This window comes from Schistocerca americana, chromosome X, assembly GCF_021461395.2.
Source record: "Schistocerca americana isolate TAMUIC-IGC-003095 chromosome X, iqSchAmer2.1, whole genome shotgun sequence".
Classification (NCBI taxonomy): domain Eukaryota; kingdom Metazoa; phylum Arthropoda; class Insecta; order Orthoptera; family Acrididae; genus Schistocerca; species Schistocerca americana.
The window spans coordinates 163,453,257-163,474,584 of NC_060130.1; the positions used below are offsets into that span (position 1 = coordinate 163,453,257).

General features: G+C 42.2%; 1 protein-coding gene across 1 annotated transcript in view; it reads right to left on the reverse strand.

The window, feature by feature from the left end:
• The window catches only part of LOC124555885 (delta(14)-sterol reductase LBR-like), a 241,770-nt gene that overhangs the window by 119,309 nt on the left and 101,133 nt on the right, over window positions 1–21,328 (reverse strand). Inside the window, exon 9 of the mRNA XM_047129946.1 lies at window positions 16,164–16,235. Within this exon, the coding sequence (XP_046985902.1) occupies window positions 16,164–16,235 (72 nt within the window). The remainder of the gene's footprint in view (window positions 1–16,163; window positions 16,236–21,328) is intronic.

A 21,328-nucleotide genomic window follows, 5' to 3' on the forward strand; every position in this document is an offset into this window, starting at 1 on the left:
AAGGAACAACATAAACTGCAAAGTTCAGTCAAGGAGACGGGAAAGCTGGCAAACAAAGAGGTAAAACAAATATGGCAACAGCACCACCTAAAACCCTTCCCAATCCCCGCATCATACCATGACCACAACACAACAGGAACAACACCAAGGGAAGATGGCACACGAAAAGGGAAACAAAATGGCACTAAAGACCAGACAAAATGTAGTGAAAGAGGAAAAGGCAGTGGGGTACCTGGCCAGTGTGGAGGCTAAGCCAAGGCCTCCATAACCAACGTCAACGCTAACTGAGGGACTTCAGTTCAAGGGGGAAACTCAAGGACATATACCTAGTACGACAATCCATTTTTGCAAAGAAATCCAATGACAGACCTAACTACATGAGGGTCATCCACTAGCACCCAGGGAGAGCATATTTAGTGCGAAGGGCCAAACGGCGGGTGGAGTCCAGTGAAATATGGACCATTGTGATGGGTGCCTCACAGCTACAAAGGGGAGCACAGCTCATTGTGGAGAAAAAAAGCATGGGTCACCCTAGTATGGTCAATACGAAGACAGCAGAGGGTGGTTGATTCCTGCTAGGAGAGGCAGAGGGAAGAATGCCATATGGTGGCAGTCTCCCTGATTGCATGAAGTTTATTAGACAGAGGGGTAGGTCCCAAAGAGTTGGCCCATGATTTAACAAAAGGGATCTGACATAAAGCCACAAATCCATCCCCAAAAGTATCACAGAGAACAGGCATTATGTGGCCGCAGCCCCAGCCACACAATTTGGTAGCTCATTACCTGGAATACCAAACCCCCCCCCCCCCAAAAAAAAAAAAAAAAAACCACCAGAGGAAATCAACCAAAGCAGCAGCATCACTAGGATCAGCAAGGAGGTCATGAATGGCAGAGACCAAGGGGTGGAAGGAAAAACACCGAGTGATAGACTGAAAGCCACTCATTGAGTCTGTACATAATAAAACTTGGGTGGCAGAGAACTGTTTAATAAAGCAGAGGGCCCAATAGTTCATCACTAATTCCGAAGTAAACAGCACACATGTGGCAGGCAAGGGAGCTCTGTGCCAACAAAAGACATGAAGGCATATCCCACGTGACCAGCAGATTTAGAGCGATAAGTGTAAAAAACAGTGGCATCCTAAAACTTCCTTAAGAGCGTATGGAACAAACAACTGAACACTAATTGGAGCAACGGAGGCTTTTGGACCCTGGAAGAGACCCAATCGAATCCTGGATTAACCAAGCGGTGGTGATTGGGAGAGGAAGTTGGGAAGAGAACAAGGAGGGGAGATGGAAATTGCTGCAAAGAGAAGCGAGGTGGAACAAAAGCATTGAACTCACATGAGGGTGGGTGGGTGATGCCCTGAAGCTGCAAAAAGAAGAAGAAGAAGAAGAGAGAGAGGGGGTCGGGGCAGGATAAGAGTGGATAGTGACTGCATTGGAAACCAGGAACTGGGAGTGCCGAACTGAAGGAGGAGGGAAGGCTATTGACAGGGCTAGTGCGAAAGGCCCTGTTGGCTAAAACCCGAAAACAGCCAACTTTCAGAAGGAGGGTAGGGAGCAACCAAGTAAGCTTATTGTCAAAAAGACCACCAAAGAAACGCATCTGGGGTGCCACAGTCAGTTGTTGAGCATAGAGGTAGACCTCCAGATCAAGATGGACCACAATAAGGCAACAGAGATGCACCACCCTCGACTTGAGGGGATAGAATTGAAAACTGTGTGTGTTCACATGGAAGTGTCCCAGATGACACCATGAAGCTGTCGTTGTGCAGAGGCCACTGAGTGGGAGCTAGACCAAATACAGAAATCATCTGCATATAGAGCACAGGTGATCAACAGTCCAGCAAAGGCCATAATTCCATTAACAGCAATGAGAAAAATAAGGACATTTAATACAGAGCTTTATGGAACACCATTCTCCTAGTTCTGAGAACAGAACCAACCCAAACTCTGAACAACTGAAGGGAGAGAAATGGTGAATAAAAATTGAGAGGGGGTCCCAGAGATTCCAGTCACAGAGAATACATGGGATAGGATAGTGCCAAGCTGTGTCGTAGGCCTTATGAAGGGCAAAGAGGACTGTGAGAAGATGGCAGTACTGAGAGAAGGCCAACCGAACTGAGGTTTTCAATCAAAGCTGATGATCGATTGGAGACCATCCCTCCTGAAAGTTGCGCTGGTGAGGAGATAAAAGGTTCTGAGATTTGAGAATCCAACTGTGTCGATTAGCCACAATCTCTTCAAGTAACTCCCAGAGGACATTAGTCAGACTGACGGGCCACAACTGTCAAGGGAGGATGGGTTCTTGCTGGGTTTCAGGACAGGAACCACAATACCGTCTCCCCATTCAGAACGGAAAATGCCTCAGAGTCAAATACAGTTACACACCTGGATGGAATCAGGTATAAGTACAAGGGCAGTATTGTGGGAAGAAGAGACGGATAGAAAAAGTTCCCACCCAGTAAAAGGTTCATTATAGAATTCCACCTGACAAGGAGTAAAACATAAATGGGGAGCTTCAGCCTGTCGGCTCCGGGTGAGGAAGGCGACTGGATAGGAGGCCGATGTCGATGCCCTTGCAAAATGGAGCATGAGGTGTTCCATGAGAACTGATGGATCTGTGCAAAGGCTACCTGGAAAGGCAAAGCTCAGAATAAAAGACTGCCGCTGACAACCTTGGAGGGTGCTGAGTCTAGGCCACTCTTGTGAGGAACCGACAGAAGAATCTAGGGAGGAAACAAAGTGTTCCCAACACACTCGCTTGATCCATTTTATTAAGTAACATGCTTTGACATGAAGGCATTTAAAGGTAATAAGACTGGCAGAGGACAAGTGTTGCTTAAGGCGTTGCAAGGCACGATGGTGAGAATCAATGGGAAGTGGTCACTATCACAGAGGTCATCATGTGGTGACCACTATAAGGATGGAAGAAGGGGAAGGTAAGTGAGAGAAAAATCAATGGCAGAGAAAGTGCTGTATGTGGCACTAAAATGAGTACAAGAACCATCATTAAGAAGCCGCAGGTCGTGGTCCGCAAGAAATTGGTCCCTAAGGAGCCCCCGACTAGATGAAAAAGCACTGCCCCACAAAGAATGATGGGCATTAAAAGCCCAAGGAGGGTGAAAGGAGGGGACAGTTGCTGAAGAATGACAGTTAGGGCAGTCGGGATAGGTGGCCTGTCAGGAGGGATATGGAGATTGCGAACAGTGACCGCAGAGTACAAGTGAACCCAGACGGCAACTGCTTCCAATGTGGTATGAAGGGGGATTCATGTACTAGCAACGCCTGTGCGGACCAAAGTGCAAAAGCCACCAAAAGCCTCAAAGAGCCAACCTGGTTCCAACAGAAAGCACACAACCCACAAAGAAGCAGTGAGTGAGCATCAGTAAAATGAGATTCCTGGAGAATGACCCACACTGCTGAGTAAAAGGAAATAAAGGAGTGCAACTCCAGGACATGACAATAGTGTCTATTACAGTTCCACTGAATAAGAAGGCAACAATGATCCAAATGGGAGGTGAAAGGGCAGGATCCAATCAAGTTGCCTGGTCACCATCCATTACCAACAAGGACAGGGTGACATCCGTAAATAAGCAACCAGACTCAGGTTGCGAGGGGGGAGGTGGCAGCTTTGGGGTCACTTCTTCTCCTCCCCCTCCCCCCCTCCTCCACCACCTCCTCCTCCTCCTACTCCTCTTTCATAGGTCGAGGAGGGCAGGCCACAACGGGAGAGCAGGCTTCTGCAAGATGCAGAACTGAAAGTGAGCAGGAAACCTCGGGGCGCATGGACTGTGGGTCCTACAGCTGAGCTGTGGCAGCAGGCCTCTGGCCTGGGAGACACCATGGGGAAGGACCCTGGGAGGAAGCCCCATCACCAGTGGGTGCCAAAGAAGAGGGACATTTCTCCAGCCAGGGAGGGGATGCGGCACCCAGAGGGGAAGGCATGGGAACTGCAGGGGAGATGGGGGGAGAACTGGGTTAGGGAGTAGGGGGGAAAGGATGTAAAAGAGGCAAAATTAGATGTCAGCGACACAGGGTGAAGTGAGTCATGTATCTGTTGGCCTCATCATAGGATAAACTATCAAGGGACTTATACTCCTGTATCTTCTTTTCCTTCTTATAAAAAGAGCAGTCTGGTGAGCACAGAGAGTGACGGTTCTGACAATTAACACACACGGGTGGCAGAATACAGGGGCTCCCCTCATGAAGTGGATATCCACATTCACCACATAGAGGGTCTGCTGTAAAGCTGGAAGACATGCACCTGAAACGCACGCACCGAAAACACCTCATGGGTGGCAGGATGTACGGCTTCTTGTTCACCAATAACACATAGCCTTGACCTTCTCTGGGAGGTTATCTCCCTACGATACCAGAATAAAGGTGCTGGTATGGGTACAATTGTCCTTACAACCTATCTAAACACGCCAAACAAAATGAACATCCCATTGCTCGAGACTGGCCTGGAGTTTCTCATCAGTTTGAAACACAAGGGCCTTATTAAAAATGATTCCCTGAAGTAAAGTGGCAGTTGACCCTAAGTAACGAAAAGTGTGAGGTCATCCACATGAATGCTACAAGGAACTCAAACTTTGGTTACATGATAAATCAGTCTAATCTAAACACCGTAAATTCAACTAAATACCTAGGTATTACGAACAACATAAATTGGAAGGAACATACAGAAAATGTTGTGGGGAAGGCTAACCAAAGACTGTGTTTTATTGGCAGCAGGACACTTAGAAAATGTAACAGACCTACTAAGGAGACTGCCTACACTACACTTGTCCGTCCTCTTTTAGAATACTGCCGCGCAGTGTGGGATCCTAACCAGATAGGACTGACGGAGTACATCGAAAAAGTTCAAAGAAAGGCAGCACGTTTTGAATTATCGCGAAATATGGGAGAGTGTGTCACAGAAATTATACAGGATTTGGGCTGGACACCATTAAAAGAAAGGCGTTTTTCATTGTGACGGTTATCTTCTCACGAAATTCCAATCACCAGTTTTCTCTTCCAAATATTTTGTTGACACTGACCTATATAGGGAGGAACGATCACCACGATAAAATAGGTGTTCATTCTTTCCGTGCACTATACGAGATTGGAATAATAGAGAATTGTGAAGGTGGTTCGATGAACCCTCTGCCAGACACTTAAATGTGATTTGCAGAGTATCCATGTAGATGTGGATGTAAATATATATTCAATGACTGAGGACCAGTAATGGACACCAGCATATCACCAGGATGGTCTCACGCCTTCAGGTCTGCTGATTGAATGGCAGTAGTAATTATGATCAACAGCAAACCCGACCGCACATCACTGAGAAATTCCTCTTCACCGAACTTGTCTTCAATATCTTCCACAAAAAAATACTGGCTTGATGGCAGTGAACGTGTCCCCATCAGTCCTAGTGCAGCCAGGGTATCGGACAAGTGTTTCACTTCAAGCCGGCAAGCCTGTCCCTCTTCCTAGAGTGTAGTCAGGGAAGGGAAGGCTGCAGGGTCATAAGAAACAGCATTAAATGTGCCACTACCAACAAAAGAGATGGCCATAGAAGAATGGCTAGTTTTTTGGAGTTTAATATGTTTCATACGCAAAGCATCCATCCTGATACCAACCACTCCAATCAGGGTCCCTCCTCAAAAGGCGCCACCCAGCCACAGCAAGGGCCGTCTGGCATGTTACGATGCTCCAGAATGACAAGCAACCACTCCTAGGCATGCATGAGGAGGCAACAGGTATCAGACGTATGATCCCTGTGTTGTCAAGGGGCTCAGCCAGATGGGTACATAACAGCCCCAAGACACGGACTGGTTACATGTGCTGGTAGCCTAGCGATACTGGAGATGCTGGTACGGTGGTGAAGGAAGATGGGAAGGAGGGGGTGCGGGGAAGATCCATGCCACAGGAGCCCGGAACAGAAGAAGGGGTCACAATAGTTTAGTGCACAATGTGTGCCATGCCACGCACAAACTCCCGGAAGAACAGTTATCTTCAGGGTGTCCATACCCATTGACAATGTTTTGGTTGACTACGTCTGACCATCCCAAGGGAGGATCACTGTATTGTGCACCAAGCACATCATAAACCATACCACATCTGTACCTGCCATCCAAGAACTAGTAGTGTACTCCCTGCAACATTCTGTGTCATCCCAGACCATCAGTCAGAGACTAGTAGCCACCGAATTGTGGAATTACTATCTCATGTGTAGACTGCTGGTGATACCACAATACAATTGGATGTGCTTGGAGCGATACTGTGACTACAGATGAATGGTGTTGCATTGTGTTCAGTAATGAATCGCAGATCTGCACTATTCCTGGATGACCACTGTAAGCAATAATGTCGGCAACCTGGGAACCTAGATATAGGTCTCATTCTTCCAATGTTTTGGAGAGGCACTGTTGTGTTACTCCTGGTGTTACTGTGTGGCAAGCCATTGGGAATGACTTCAGGTCATGTCTGGTAGTGACTAAGGGAATTCTGATGGCAGAACAGTATGACATGAACATCCAGCATTCTCATGTGTTACCTTTCATATGACAGTATTATGGTGTGACTTTTCTCGAAGATAGTGCTCATCCATCCATGCCACATATGTCTATGAATTGTCTTCACAATGTTCATGGTACTTCCGTGGCTAGCTAGATTCTCAAGTCTGTCCCTGATAGAAAGTGTGGGATCAACACAGATGTCAACTCCACCCCAAAGCCAGTATCCAGGATAACACAAACCAATTACAGCAGTTGTGGGCCAGCATGTCTCACAAGTGGATACAACAGTCTTGATGACGTCTTCCCCAAATGAATCAGTGCATGCATCCAGGCCAGACAGGGTGCAATGTCATACTGATAAGCTGGTTCATACTGCCAAGTTCTTTGTAAATTTGACTCAGTCTTGTAATCACTGAAATGACATCACATACCCTGTCCTCCCTTAAAGTTTCAATTTGTTTCCTCCTCCCTCCTGCATGCTTCACTGTCTTTTGTCAGGTGGTTTATAATGTAGAAATAAACAGTGTGTGGAAAATATGATTAAATAAAACACTAAACCAAAAGGAATTTAATTAAAATTCTGATTGAATTACTTTCAACTTATATTACTGTATCTGTTATTGGCTGCCTCTGAACCACCTGAGTTTGCCAACTAGCTACAACTATATCTGCATTTAGACCTACTGTTACTACACTGTTTTATATTGTCCTCACTGGTATGTGAATACCTTGGCAATCCTCAAGTCTATGTATACCCATTTGGGTGAACACGGCAACTTCTTTAATCTTTCTCTTAACCATTTTTTAGCCATGGATATCATTCTCAATCATGCAGAAAGATAACATTTCTTCTTAGTCTTCTACTTTGCCCTTCAGATCCATTGACATCATTTTGATATTGAGAGTGTCCACTTGATTTTAAAGTTGAGGAACAACTTTTTACATGTGAGACCTTAACTTTTCCCGGCGAATTGAATGTTCAAATGACTTACGGGTTTGCTGCCGGGTTACGTAGTCGACCACCACCGATATTTCGACAGGAGCAGACCCTGCCACTCTCAAGAATGGCAGGGTGTGCTCCTGTCGAAATATCGGCGGTGGTCAACGATGTCACCCGGCAGCAATCCCGTAAGTTATTTGAACAATCTTTTAGATATTCAAAATGCAGCAAATTAACTCTAGCCTAAAAATTTTGATCATTTACAGCTGTTTGCGAATTACAGTCTAATTGTCTGTATTCCCTCTCAACCTTGAAACAAGGGCAATTTAAAATGACACGGTTAGCAGAACCTTCCACTCCACATTCACAACTCCATGTAGATGTTTAGGGTATGGACCATGATCTGTTAAGAGGTGCACCATACCTCAAGTAGCATCAATGTTGTGCATACTGAGCCTGTTCTTAATGCCTGAGAACACACTGCATACAGTTAGTTGCATGTTCCATTGATCAATTGCATGGTACGGAAGCTGTTATGAAGTGGAATGTGTCAAGTGCACAAGAAATGCACATATGAAAAGAGATTTTTTGCATTGTGTGGATAGAGAGGTCGACACAAGCAAGAACACCGAGAGAGGGAAAGGTAGGGCAGAAGGGAAGGAAAGAGGACAGAAAGGGAGGGGCACAGGAAAGGAAATGCAGCCTGGGATAGAAGAAGGGGTTACAATAGTTTAGAGCACAATGTGTGCCACGCCACGCATAGGGCTTATTTCAATAGTGGTCTAAGTCCATTTTTGTTCATTCTGAGATACAGAGTCCTAAAGTTAAATGAGCGCTGAAAAATCTGCAGTTGAGATACCTGAAATATTGAAGTATATGTACTTTAATATTTCTGGTATCTCAACTGCAGATTTTTCAGTGCTCATTTAACTTTAGGACTCTGTATCTCAGAATGAGCAAAAATTGACTTGTACCACTATTGAAATAAGCCCTTCATATATATACCCCATGACCTTAAATTGCACAACATGCACATACTATATTAATAGATTTATTTATTACTATTCAAGAATTCATCTATGGTATGGAAGGAGTTGTCAAGGAGATATAATTTCAGTTATTTTTGAAGCTATTGCTGCTGTCTGTCAACATTTTATTTCATCTGGTAATTTGTCAAAAATTTTTATAGCAGCGTATTTTACCCCTTTCTGTGCCAAAGACAGGTAGAGTACAGGATAGTGTAAGTCTTTCTTTTTTCTAGTACTATAATCATGACTGTCACTGTTGTTTTTAAACTGGTCCATGTTGTCGAGAACAAAGTTCATTAGTGAGTAATGTACTGTGAGGCTGTTGTTAGAATTCGCAACCTTTCAAAAACACGCCTACAGGATGTGCGACTATGAACTCCACACATTATTCTAACCACTTTCTTTTGAGCAGTGAAAACTTTTTGTCTAAGGGTTGAGTTACCCCAAAATATTATTCCGTATGACATCAGAAAGTGAAAGTATGTTAGCTTACTAATTTCTATATTCTCAAAATTGGCAATTATTCTGATTGCAAAAGTTTCTGAACCTAGTCGCTTTAGAAGATCCAATTCGAATGGTAGCAACATTTCGAAGCCACATAATTGCTCACAACAAACCAGGTACTGTCCACGGTAGGAAGTGCAGTGTTTAGACTCATCCAGAAACTATTTCCTAATGCCACTCCGAGTGGACTTTCGTATGATCAAGTTGTAGATTCGCTAACTAACTATTATGACCAACAAGTGAATGTGGTAGCAGCCTGGTACTATTTCTTTAGTTGCAAGGAACAGTCAGAACAAACTTATCGCATGTGGGTAACAGATTTGCAGGTATGACGAAGAAATGTAAATTCAAATGTGCTTGTGGTGCTTTATATTCAGACATTATGTTGTGTGATGCGACCGTATACAATGTAACTGATTTCAAACTGAGGGAACAGATTTTCAAACAGTCCGATCCATCATCTCAGCACACAGTGCAAATACTAGATCAGTATGATTCCGATGCCTCGTAGGCCGGTAAGTTTGAGCAGCCAGCAATTTGTCAGGTCACGTCATTCCTTGCTCGCAACCGACCCATTAGGCAGCAACACCTTGCACACACTACGCTGCGTAAACAGTTCTCTAAACAGGCAGTTACACAGGCGAACAAAATTAAATCATGCCCTCGGTGCTATTTATGACACAAATGCCAAGACTGCCCGTCCAAACAAGCACAATGTTATGCTTGTGGAAAGAAAGGACATGTACAATCCGTATGTTTGCAACAGAACAAACTTAACAATTCCACACACTCACACAAATCTAGTCACAATGTTCATGTCATCAATGCCATGTATTCAAAGCCTGCTACAGGCATTAGCAAAACTAGCTTCCGAACGATTTCTTTAGTGCTATGCCAGCCCAACAAGCTTTTTGTACATTTGCATATTAGTGGAAAGTGTGTGAAATTTCAGTTGGATATGGGTGCCTCTGTTACATTGCTGGATCGTAACACACAAGAACAGTTAGGCTCTTCTAAAACTAGCATGCATTTGATAGCATAAAATGGACAAGACATTCCCGTTCTCAGAAAATGTACTTTGCCTGCTATGTATCGATCGCATATGCGACCTGTGACTTTCACTGTGCTACACTCATGTGAGTGTGAGAACATATTGGCCTTGATTCTTTTTATTTGTTTGCCTTTAAAATTCAGGACAATGTCTTGTCAGTGTCTGCATTTAATGCAAAAGATGGAGTACCTAGCTTGCTGAAGGAATTCCCTGAACTCTTTTCTGAAGGTTTAGACAAGGCTAACAGTTTTTTTGTACATACTACTACGAAAGACACTGCTCAGCCGAAATTTTTCCAGGCCACAAATGTTCCCATTCCATTATGGGACAACGTTGCTGCTGAACTTAAAGAATTGCAAGATAGTGGAGCTATTGCACCCACACAAGCTAGTCAATGAGCGACTCCACTGGTTTTGCTTCCCAAACTTTCAGGCCGCATTCGTCTCTGTGTTGATTTAAAGTGTACAGTCAACCAACGAACTATGATTCATACTTATCCATTGCCATGCCCAGAGGATCTCATGGACAGATTAGGTGTTGGTCGTTACATTTCAAAAATTGATTTTCGTGATGTACATCTTCAAATACCACTAAATGAAGGAGTTCAAGAAGTGTGTGTTGTGAACACTCATTTAGGCTTTCAAATAACTTCTGGGAATTCAGCCAGGTAACACTTTCAGCGACAACCGATATTTCAGTGGGAGAACACCCCGCGCCATTTTCAAGGCAAACTGCAATGGACAGGTGATGTATATGCAAATTAAAATCCTCAGTTCTCGGTCTGATGCATGAAAGATAACACACACGCTCAACACTAGTGCCACCAAAGATGACCAAAGTCAGAGCTATCGATAGACTATGAACTCAGAGGTGAGGTAGCATTGGCTCTGTCCCTCTGTTTTTCGACAAGGGAGAGAGCCGGATTCCAAACAGAGTTTAAACAAAAACCTCCATCCCTGTTAACGGGGTTGCTCGCTAATTTAATCTCAACTGCCTCCTTAATAACACTGTCCCAATAGCTGGACGTGCATGCCAATATCTCGGTGTTGTTACATAACATGGGGTGACAAGTATACAAGCAATGTTCAGCAATAACAGATTTACTTGGCTGCTGTAATCGTGTGTGCCATTTATGCTCAGTACATTGATCCTCCATGGTCCTGATGGTTTGACCAATATATGCCATGCCACAGCTACAAGGAATGCGATATACACTGGTCTCACGCAGACCAAGATCATCCTTAACAGAACTCAAAATGCTCTAATTTTAAGTGGAGGTCAGAAAACACATTTCACATCATATTTCTGTAAAATACAACCGATCTTGTTGGAAGTGTTTCCTATGTATGGTAAAAAGGCAGTAGACTTAGGTGTCGACTCAGAATTACCATTAATCATCCGATGTACAGTTGGTTGATAGTGCAACACACGTTCAATCTGTCTATCACTATAACCATTTTGACGAAATGTAACTTCAAGATGGGACAGGTCAGCTGGCAAAGTCTCAGTGTCAGAAACGACATGTGCCCTGTGTACCAAGGTACGAAGTACCCCTTCAGTCTGAGCCGGATGGTGACAACTATTAGCCCTGTAAGTACAATAGGTGTGAGTATGTTTCTTGTAGACAGCATGTCCCAATGATACATCATCCTTCCTCCTAACCAACACGTCAAGAAAGGGAAGGCAACCATCCTCTTCCACCTCCATCGTAAAACGAATGTTCAGGTGGATCAAGTTCAGATGTTCTAGAAAGGCATTCAAATTCTCCCTACCATGAGGCCAAACAACAAAGGTATCATCAACATATCTAAAGAAACAGGCGGGTTTCAAAGGCGTCGACTCCAATGCACGTTCCTCGAAGTCTTCCATAAACAAATTTGCGATCACAGGAGACAACGGACTACCCATCATAACTCCATCTGTCTGCTTGTAATACTGGTCATTTTCCAACGGTATTTGGAACAGCTGACTGCTCAAGTGCCAAACTGCTGAAATTATTTGGACAGTATTGTCATAGCAGGTCGTGCATCTTAAGAACACATTGCAAATTTAAGTGCTTTGTTTCGTGTGTCATCTAATGCAGGACTAAAGTGTAGACTGGGCAAGTGTTATTTTTTTAAACCTGAGTTGTAGTATCTTGGTCATCTCATAAACAGCTAAGGTGTACATCCTCTTCAGTTGCATTTGTTAGCGATACGAGATTTGCCAGTCCCTCCCAATGTCGCAGAATTGCAGTCAGTCTTAGGGAAAACTAAATACTACATTCGGTTCATACCGAATGCTCCACAAATTGCAGCTCGCTTGCATCGCAAGAATGTCCCCTTTTTTTGGACAGATGAGTGCCAAGAAGCTTTTCAAAAACTTAAAAGATGCATTGCTTAGTGATCGATGTTTGGTGCACTTTGATCCCGACAAACCAGTTGTGTTGCAAGTTGATGCTTCCTCTTATAGAGTTGGCGCATTACTTTTGCACAGAACTGGTGATAACGGCAGACCTACTGCTTTCACATCAAAAGTATTGTCCCAAGCTCAGTGTAACTACTCGCAAATGGAGAAAGAGGCATTGATTATTGTGTATGGTGTCACCAAATTCCACCACTATTTGTATGACAGGATATTCTACTTAGTAATAGATCACAAGCCAGTTCCTGTATGAACTGCCCTAAAATTGCAAAGATGGTCTTTGTTGTTGTCTCCATACCAGTACGAGATTGTATGTCGTCAGACAGCCCAACATGGCAATGCAGATGCACTTTCATGTCTTCTGGTTGGCCCTGATATGGAATGCTCAGGATTCTGAATTGCTTCAATCCTTTCCTCTGAACTATAGGAAAATTGCACAGGCCACAGAAACTGATTCAGGTTTGAACATTTTGCTAAAACACATTCATACAACTTGGTCTCGCTCACTGTATAGCATGAAGAATGCTGTAGTGCGCCGATACTTTGGACTTCGGCATAGCCTCGCTATACAGGAAGGTGTGATTCTTGTTTGAAATGACAGTGGACAGTCATGTGTGTTGATCCCCAAAGCTTTGGGGGGGGGGGGGGGCGGAGTGTTGCAGTTACTTCACCAAGGACACGGGGGGATTGTTCGTACAATACAGTTAGTGCATCGCCACTGTACATAGCAGCGTATGGACACCCAAAAAGAACAGAGGACATCACAGTGTCACACTTGTAAGGAAAATCAGTCCATTCCACCACAAAAATTTTCTGCTGGCCTAAGTGGCAATCATCATGACAAAGTGTGCACATAGACTTTGCGAGATCTTTTCAGAACACTCGTTGGATGATTGTGGTAGACTCTTATCGCAAGTTTCCCTTTGCTGTGCCAATGACCTTGACAGCATCATGCAGCACAATTCAGGTGTTGCCCTCTATTTTTTGCCCTGAAGGTTTGCGTCAGGACCTTCAAGCAGCAGATGGCCATACTTCACACTGCACAAATCAGGGAGCATGAATTGCAACTTTTTATTGCCTCCTATCATTCGCATCCATGAGATGGACCATCGCCAGCAGAATTTCTTCACGGCCGCCACCATCGGACACTGCTCCACCCTCCTCAGCATCCGGTACCAAAGGAAGGCCACAAGTAACGTTTCGCGCTGCATGATATTGTGTTTTACAAGGTTTTTAGCAGTAGCAGAAGGCGCGCGTGAAGCAGCACATGCATTTATCTCCTATCAGACCCAGACAGATTGCAGCGCCGACATCACAATCAAATTCGTCACTGTCATGTGCACGGTGATCCATCTGTGTCTCTCCCCCCAGACTCATGGATCTCGAGGACAGCGCGGCCACCGCAGCCACCAGAAGGTGTCATCACAACACCGCGGGATCCCCCAATGGAGTCTGAGCCTCTGCCTCCTCTCGGCCTACCAATGGAGCTAGACCTGACGACGCCGTTGCAGCTGACACCTTCTACATCTGGTTATGGTCCTCAGGAGGTGGACGCGTACCCTGCTGGTCATTTTCCGGGGGACTCTTCTGACAGAGCAAAGGCCAGATGGCAGTGTACAACCGGAAGCCTGATGTAGCCTGTAGCCACAGATTCCGGTCCAGCACAGCATCCACACTACTGCTCTCCTGCCATTGTCGAGCTATGAATACAACGATGGTCCATCGCTTTGAGGGGTGGAATGTTGCGGCGTAACGTCAAGTATCAGCATGTTGGTCAAAACCGTTAGAGCAGAGAGGGCTGTGGAGAAGATGTCAGCCAATAGTACGCTGACCGAACCCTGTCTAGGATGACAACAAAACAGCAGCGCCAACTACACAAAGAGGACATAAGTGCCACGCCACCTGGCCGCAGCTCAGTTGAAAACTAGCCATTCTACATGCTCTATAGCAGCAACCTAGGAACTGTATTTCTTCTCTTGTGTTACAAATTGTATATACTGAAGACATTGCTTGTGTTTCATGTCATCCTTTGCTTGCAACATCTCACTGTAAATTTCTCAAAGTTAAGTATTGTTATTTATCTTACTGTAATAAAAATTCATTAATACAGTTTGCTTGAATTGTTGTCTAGGGATCCAACAAAGCAAGTTTCCAAGGCACCCCATAGTTGACGAGTGGGTAAGACACAACAAAACCGTGTTCAGGTACTTTGATTTCGTGGCACTGTCACTGGTAACGTTACCATTGCTCTTGTCTGCAGCTGATAACTCCTGATGCAGCAGACGAGATGTGGCATGCTGATGTTGTGCGACAATACAACACGTGGTCAAGAATGTTAGAGCAGAGAGGGCTGTGGAGAAGACGTCAGCCAATAGTACACTGACTGACCCCTGTCTAGGACGACGACGAGACAGCAGCGGCATCTACACAAAGAGCACATAAGTGCCACGGGCTGGCCATGGCCCAGTTAAAGACTAGCCGTTCTACGAGCTCTATTGCAGTGACTTAGGAACTGTATTTCTTCTCTTGTGTTACAAATTGTATATACTAAAGAGACTGGTTGTGTTTCATGTCACCCTTTGCTTGCGATATCTCATTGTAAATTTTTCACAGTTAAGTATTGTCATTTATCTTACTGTAATAAAAATTCATTAATACGACTTGCTTGAATTGTAGTCTAGCGATCCGCTGCTTGTCACTGCCATTCATAAAATTTCTGCTTGTCATCTTCCAAGAGGATATATAGGAGCTCTGCTGTTTCTACGTTACAACAAATATTTAAGTATGAGAGTTCTCTCTCTCTCTCTCTCTCTCTCTCTCTCTCTCTCTCTCTCTCTCTCTCTCTCTCTTTTTCTTTTAAATCATGTCTGGACTACTGGAAACCAAGTTCTTTTTCAATTTTCCTTAATTTTGTAAATTTATATTCACAATGCACCACTTCGTAATGCACCATTGTAATCATAACAGGACCAGAAGCAATCTAAATCTGAAAAAAAATTGATGTGGACTGTCAAAACAGCTATAGATGAGCACCCATGGAACGAAACGCACTGTGCATTGATATAAAAGCATGATTGTGACTTAAGGCGGTTGTTCTTTATTTTACGAATGTAATACAGTCACAAATGAAACACTGGATAAAATGAAGTGGCTTTTTCTTTTTTTTCCCCCCCCCCAGGCATCTTAAAATACTTTACATTCAATGTATTCAAGTTCACACAACTTCCTTCTCTTCCGATTAAAAAATATCATGTCTTGTGATGGCAAAGAAATTCAGAAGCACTGGCAGATAACATAACAATTTAAACTAAATGTCAGTTAATGCTCTTGCAGTATAACTCCCAAAATCTTATGGATACAAAAGAATTAAAATGTTTCTTTATGGAATAGTTTTATACCTATGAGTAAGAATGTCACCACAAACTTTGTACAATAGCTTCGTATACTCTCCACTGTTTAACACCTTCTGCCTGGTTCCTTACCTAAAGATACAGACCTGCACGGATGGAAACATCAACCCATAACAGAGTTCTTTCTGCAAGTGAACCCTCTCCTCATAATCAAGAATAATTTCTTATACCTGCCACAAACTATGTTCTTAAACCAATGAAACAACATTTCAAGACCGATTCAATGTTACATCTACCATGATTCCAATTATTCAAAGTGAAAATACCATGAGTGATTACAAAATGCTTAATTCAGTGACTGAACTAAACAAATTTACTCACCAACAGAGCCTTCCTTCGACAGTCGTCTTTGGAAATCTCCCTCAAAGTATGACTTTCCATATCTTGGCACATCTGAAATTTTGGTAACAGGATTATTTATGTATCAAATTTCAACATGCTAACAAAGTTTAATTTTCAACTACCGCTCACTTCAGTTACATATACTTCATAAACATGTTGAATGAGAGAGTTGTGTCCACAGTTATTTTTAATTAAACATTGCCACCAACTTTTGAAGAGTAATACCACAATGAAATAGTAACAATTTTTACATGAAAAACTTCATTCCAATAATTGGCACACTACCACCAGTTTACGATACACTTTCTTGCAAGCACCATGAATGAATTACTATTCAGAGAACCCTACTTTAAGTTCAAACTTCATTGCTGTATGATAACCAATCCTCTTATCCACCTACCTCTATGCCCATCACCGTCTCATTAAACCTTACTGCCCTCATCATAACTTCACTCCCCCACCCCACAAGCCAATCTATCATAACTAACCCTGAACAAGATTCCCTTATCTACCTCTCGCTCCCAAATCTCCACTCTGAACTGTGCACAATGCACACACGCTCTATATCGAGAACCAGCGTCTCCACCTTGTTGTGACAAGAGATAAACTTCTGTTACACCCTCAGAGCTATAAATCTTACTTCCGGTGTTTCTTTCATGAATCTGTGAAGCTCTTTATAAATTTGGCTTCCACATAACTACATATTTTATAATAATTTCTTCTTTGTGATCAGATGTCTCTCCACAAAAGTGGCAAAATGAATTGCAATTTAAAATTTTAATGATGTTCATATTGCAATATTAAATACATTACATGTATGTGAGTTCAAACATTGACTGTCAGTAACAACTTATACCTGAAGAAAAAGACACCTAAACTGCACCATTGCCCCAGTGATCTTCACATGATTGATTCTAACAGCACAAGGCTATTGGACCTAGCAACCAATTTTACATAGCAGATGCAAAGGAAGAATTTCTAAATGTGAGATGTACTAGTCCCTGCCTCAGTCATAAATACTAATACTGCAGTTCTGAAAAGAAAAGTATTCAAATGATGCATTAAACACGTAAGCACTCAAAATGTCAGTATTAATGGGCAACACAAATAGCCATGTAATTTTGTACTAAGTTCTTCGTCATTACAACTCCCTTGGAAGTGGCAAATGTTGTTTTTCAGGCCACAGTTATTCAATTCAAAACTTCCTACTTCAAGAGAATATCATTTTGTTAAATTGCAATGAATCTTTACATACATGGAATTCAAAGATACTTTAACAGTAACGTCACAGTATAAGAGTATGTTCTGCTGAATGGTATGATAAGCTGTGCTATGTAATTGACTTCTGGCAGCAAATATTTGTTAACTATTGTGAATACATTTTATCAGGTTAAAAATTCTGGTTCCAGCTCAAACCCAAGACACATTACAATGCCAGTAAAGTGCATAAAAGCCATAAACCCCAAGGCCTTTACAAAGCGACACCTAAAAAAGCTCGTCAGATGTCACTGTTTGAAATATTTTCCGATTTATCACTGACCAGATACAAGCAATTGTTTAAACAATGAAGGCTCTTGTACGATACAGAAATAAAAAGGAAAAATCTTCCAAAACCTCTTGTTTGACTATTCCTAAATAAATGACATATTCACGTTTGTCCATGCGACTTCAGGCATAATGTAGACTACTAGTTCTGTATCTTCTTATTACACTATACTTGATTGCTCCCATTATTAAGGTACTATCTGTCATAGCACGTTAGTCCATGCCTGAACTCTGTCACTATGCTGCAACAAGTTTATTGTTCATCAGTCAAATCTGTGGCAGTAGGCAAACAATTTACTACACTCATTATGTTGCACTCTGCTGGAAAAAATAATCTATGAGGCATGGTACAAAACAAACTTGATAAATGTTGTAAATCTGTCTGCTTACAAAACATTTACAACTAGCATAAAAGATAAAAGTAGGGCCACTTGCCGCCTTCCCCCCCCCCCCCCCCCCCGACACACACAAACACACACACACACACACACACACACACACACAAAAGGACGCGCGCACGGTGGGGGGGGGGGGGGGGCAGGAAGGGGAAGAAGGTGTAGAGTAAGTGACTGATGGACTGGACTGCACTGCACTGCACTTGACACAGGCAGGCAGCGAGAGAGGGAGGAGAGAATGAATTCAACTTTTCTGCTACATAGAACCCTTCTGCTTGTCCTTGCTATTCATAACCTTTCTGCTTGTCATCCTTCAAGAGGCTACACAGATTTACATTACAACAAATATTTATGAATGAGAGTAGTCTCATTTCTTTTTTAAATCATGTCATCACTACTGGAACCTAAGTTACTTTTCGATTTTTCTTAATTTTGTAAATTTATATTCACAATGTACCACTTTACAATACACCATTGTAATCCTACAAGGACCAGAAGCAATCTAAATATAAAAAAGTGACGTAGATAAAGAAACACTGGATAAAATGAAGTGGCTTTTTATCCCCCCCCCCCCCCCCCCCAACCCCCAGGCGTCTTAAAATACTTTACATTCAATGTATTCAAGTTCACACAACTTCCTTCTCTTCCCATTAAAAAATATCATGTCTTGTGATGACAAAGAAATTCAGAAGCACTGGCAGATAACATAACTATTTAAACTAAATGTCAGTTAATGCTCTTGCAGTATAACTCCCAAAATCTTTGGGATCACAAAGAATTAAAATGTTTCTTTATGGAACAGTTTTATACTTATGAGTAAGAATGTCACCACAACTTTGTACAATAGCTTTCTATACTCTCCACTGTTTAACACCTTCTGCCTGGTTCTTTACCTAAAGATACAGACCTGCACGGATGGAAACATCAACCCATAACAGAGTTCTTTCTGCAAGTGAACCCTCTCCTCATAATCAAGAATAGTTTCTTATACCTGCCACAAACTATGTCCTTAAACCAATGAAACAACATTTCAAGACCGATTCAATGTTACATCTACCATGATTCCAATTATTCAAAGTGAAAATACCATGAGTGATTACAAAATGCTTAATTCAGTAATTGAACTAAACAAATTTACTCACCAACAGAGCCTTCCTTCGACAGTCGTCTTTGGAAATCTCCCTCAAAGTATGACTTTCCATATCTTGGCACATCTGAAATTTTGATAACAGGATTATTTATGTATCGAATTTCAACATGCTAACAAAGTTTAATTTTCAACTACCGCTCACTTCAGTTACATATATTTCATAAACATGTTGAATGAGAGAGTTGTGTCCACAATTATTTTTAATTAAACATTTCCACCAACTTTTGAAGAGTAATAGCACAATGAAATAGTAACAATTTTTACATGAAAAACTTCATTCCCATAATTGGCACAGTACCACCAGTTTTCGATACACTTTCTTGCTTGCATCATGAACACATTACTTTAGGTTCAAACTTCATTGCTGCATGATAACCAATCCTCTCATTCACCTACCTCTATGCCCATCACCATCTCATTAAACCTTACTGCCCTCATCATAACTTCACCCCTCACCCACCAAAACATAACCCCTTCTGCTATACTTTCTTACTCTATCATAACTAACCCTGAACAAGATTCCCTTATCTACCTCTCGCTCCCAAATCTCCACTCTGAACTGTGCACAATGCACACACGCTCTATATCGAGAACCAGCGTCTCCACCTTGTTGTGACAAGAGATAAACTTCTGTTACACTCTCAGAGCTATAAATCTTACTTCCGGTGTTTCTTTCATGAATCTGTGAAGCTCTTTATAAATTTGGCTTCCACATAACTACATATTTTATAATAATTTCTTCTTTGTGATCAGATGTCTCTCCACAAAAGTGGCAAAATGAATTGCAATTTAAAATTTTAATGATGTTCATATTGCAATATTAAATACATTACATGTATGTGAGTTCAAACATTGACTGTCAGTAACAACTTATACCTGAAGAAAAAGACACCTAAACTGCACCATTGCCCCAGTGATCTTCACATGATTGATTCTAACAGCACAAGGCTATTGGACCTAGCAACCAATTTTACATAGCAGATGCAAAGGAAGAATTTCTAAATGTGAGATGTACTAGTCCCTGCCTCAGTCATAAATACTAATACTGCAGTTCTGAAAAGAAAAGTATTCAAATGATGCATTAAACACGTAAGCACTCAAAATGTCAGTATTAATGGGCAACACAAATAGCCATGTAATTTTGTACTAAGTTCTTCGTCATTACAACTCCCTTGGAAGTGGCAAATGTTGTTTTTCAGGCCACAGTTATTCAATTCAAAACTTCCTACTTCAAGAGAATATCATTTTGTTAAATTGCAATGAATCTTTACATACATGGAATTCAAAGATACTTTAACAGTAACGTCACAGTATAAGAGTATGTTCTGCTGAATGGTATGATAAGCTGTGCTATGTAATTGACTTCTGGCAGCAAATATTTGTTAACTATTGTGAATACATTTTATCAGGTTAAAAATTCTGGTTCCAGCTCAAACCCAAGACACATTACAATGCCAGTAAAGTGCATAAAAGCCATAAACCCCAAGGCCTTTACAAAGCGACACCTAAAAAAGCTCGTCAGATGTCACTGTTTGAAATATTTTCCGATTTATCACTGACCAGATACAAGCAATTGTTTAAACAATGAAGGCTCTTGTACGATACAGAAATAAAAAGGAAAAATCTTCCAAAACCTCTTGTTTGACTATTCCTAAATAAATGACATATTCACGTTTGTCCATGCGACTTCAGGCATAATGTAGACTACTAGTTCTGTATCTTCTTATTACACTATACTTGATTGCTCCCATTATTAAGGTACTATCTGTCATAGCACGTTAGTCCATGCCTGAACTCTGTCACTATGCTGCAACAAGTTTATTGTTCATCAGTCAAATCTGTGGCAGTAGGCAAACAATTTACTACACTCATTATGTTGCACTCTGCTGGAAAAAATAATCTATGAGGCATGGTACAAAACAAACTTGATAAATGTTGTAAATCTGTCTGCTTACAAAACATTTACAACTAGCATAAAAGATAAAAGTAGGGCCACTTGCCGCCTTCCCCCCCCCCCCCCCCCCCCCGGCACACACACACACACACACACACAC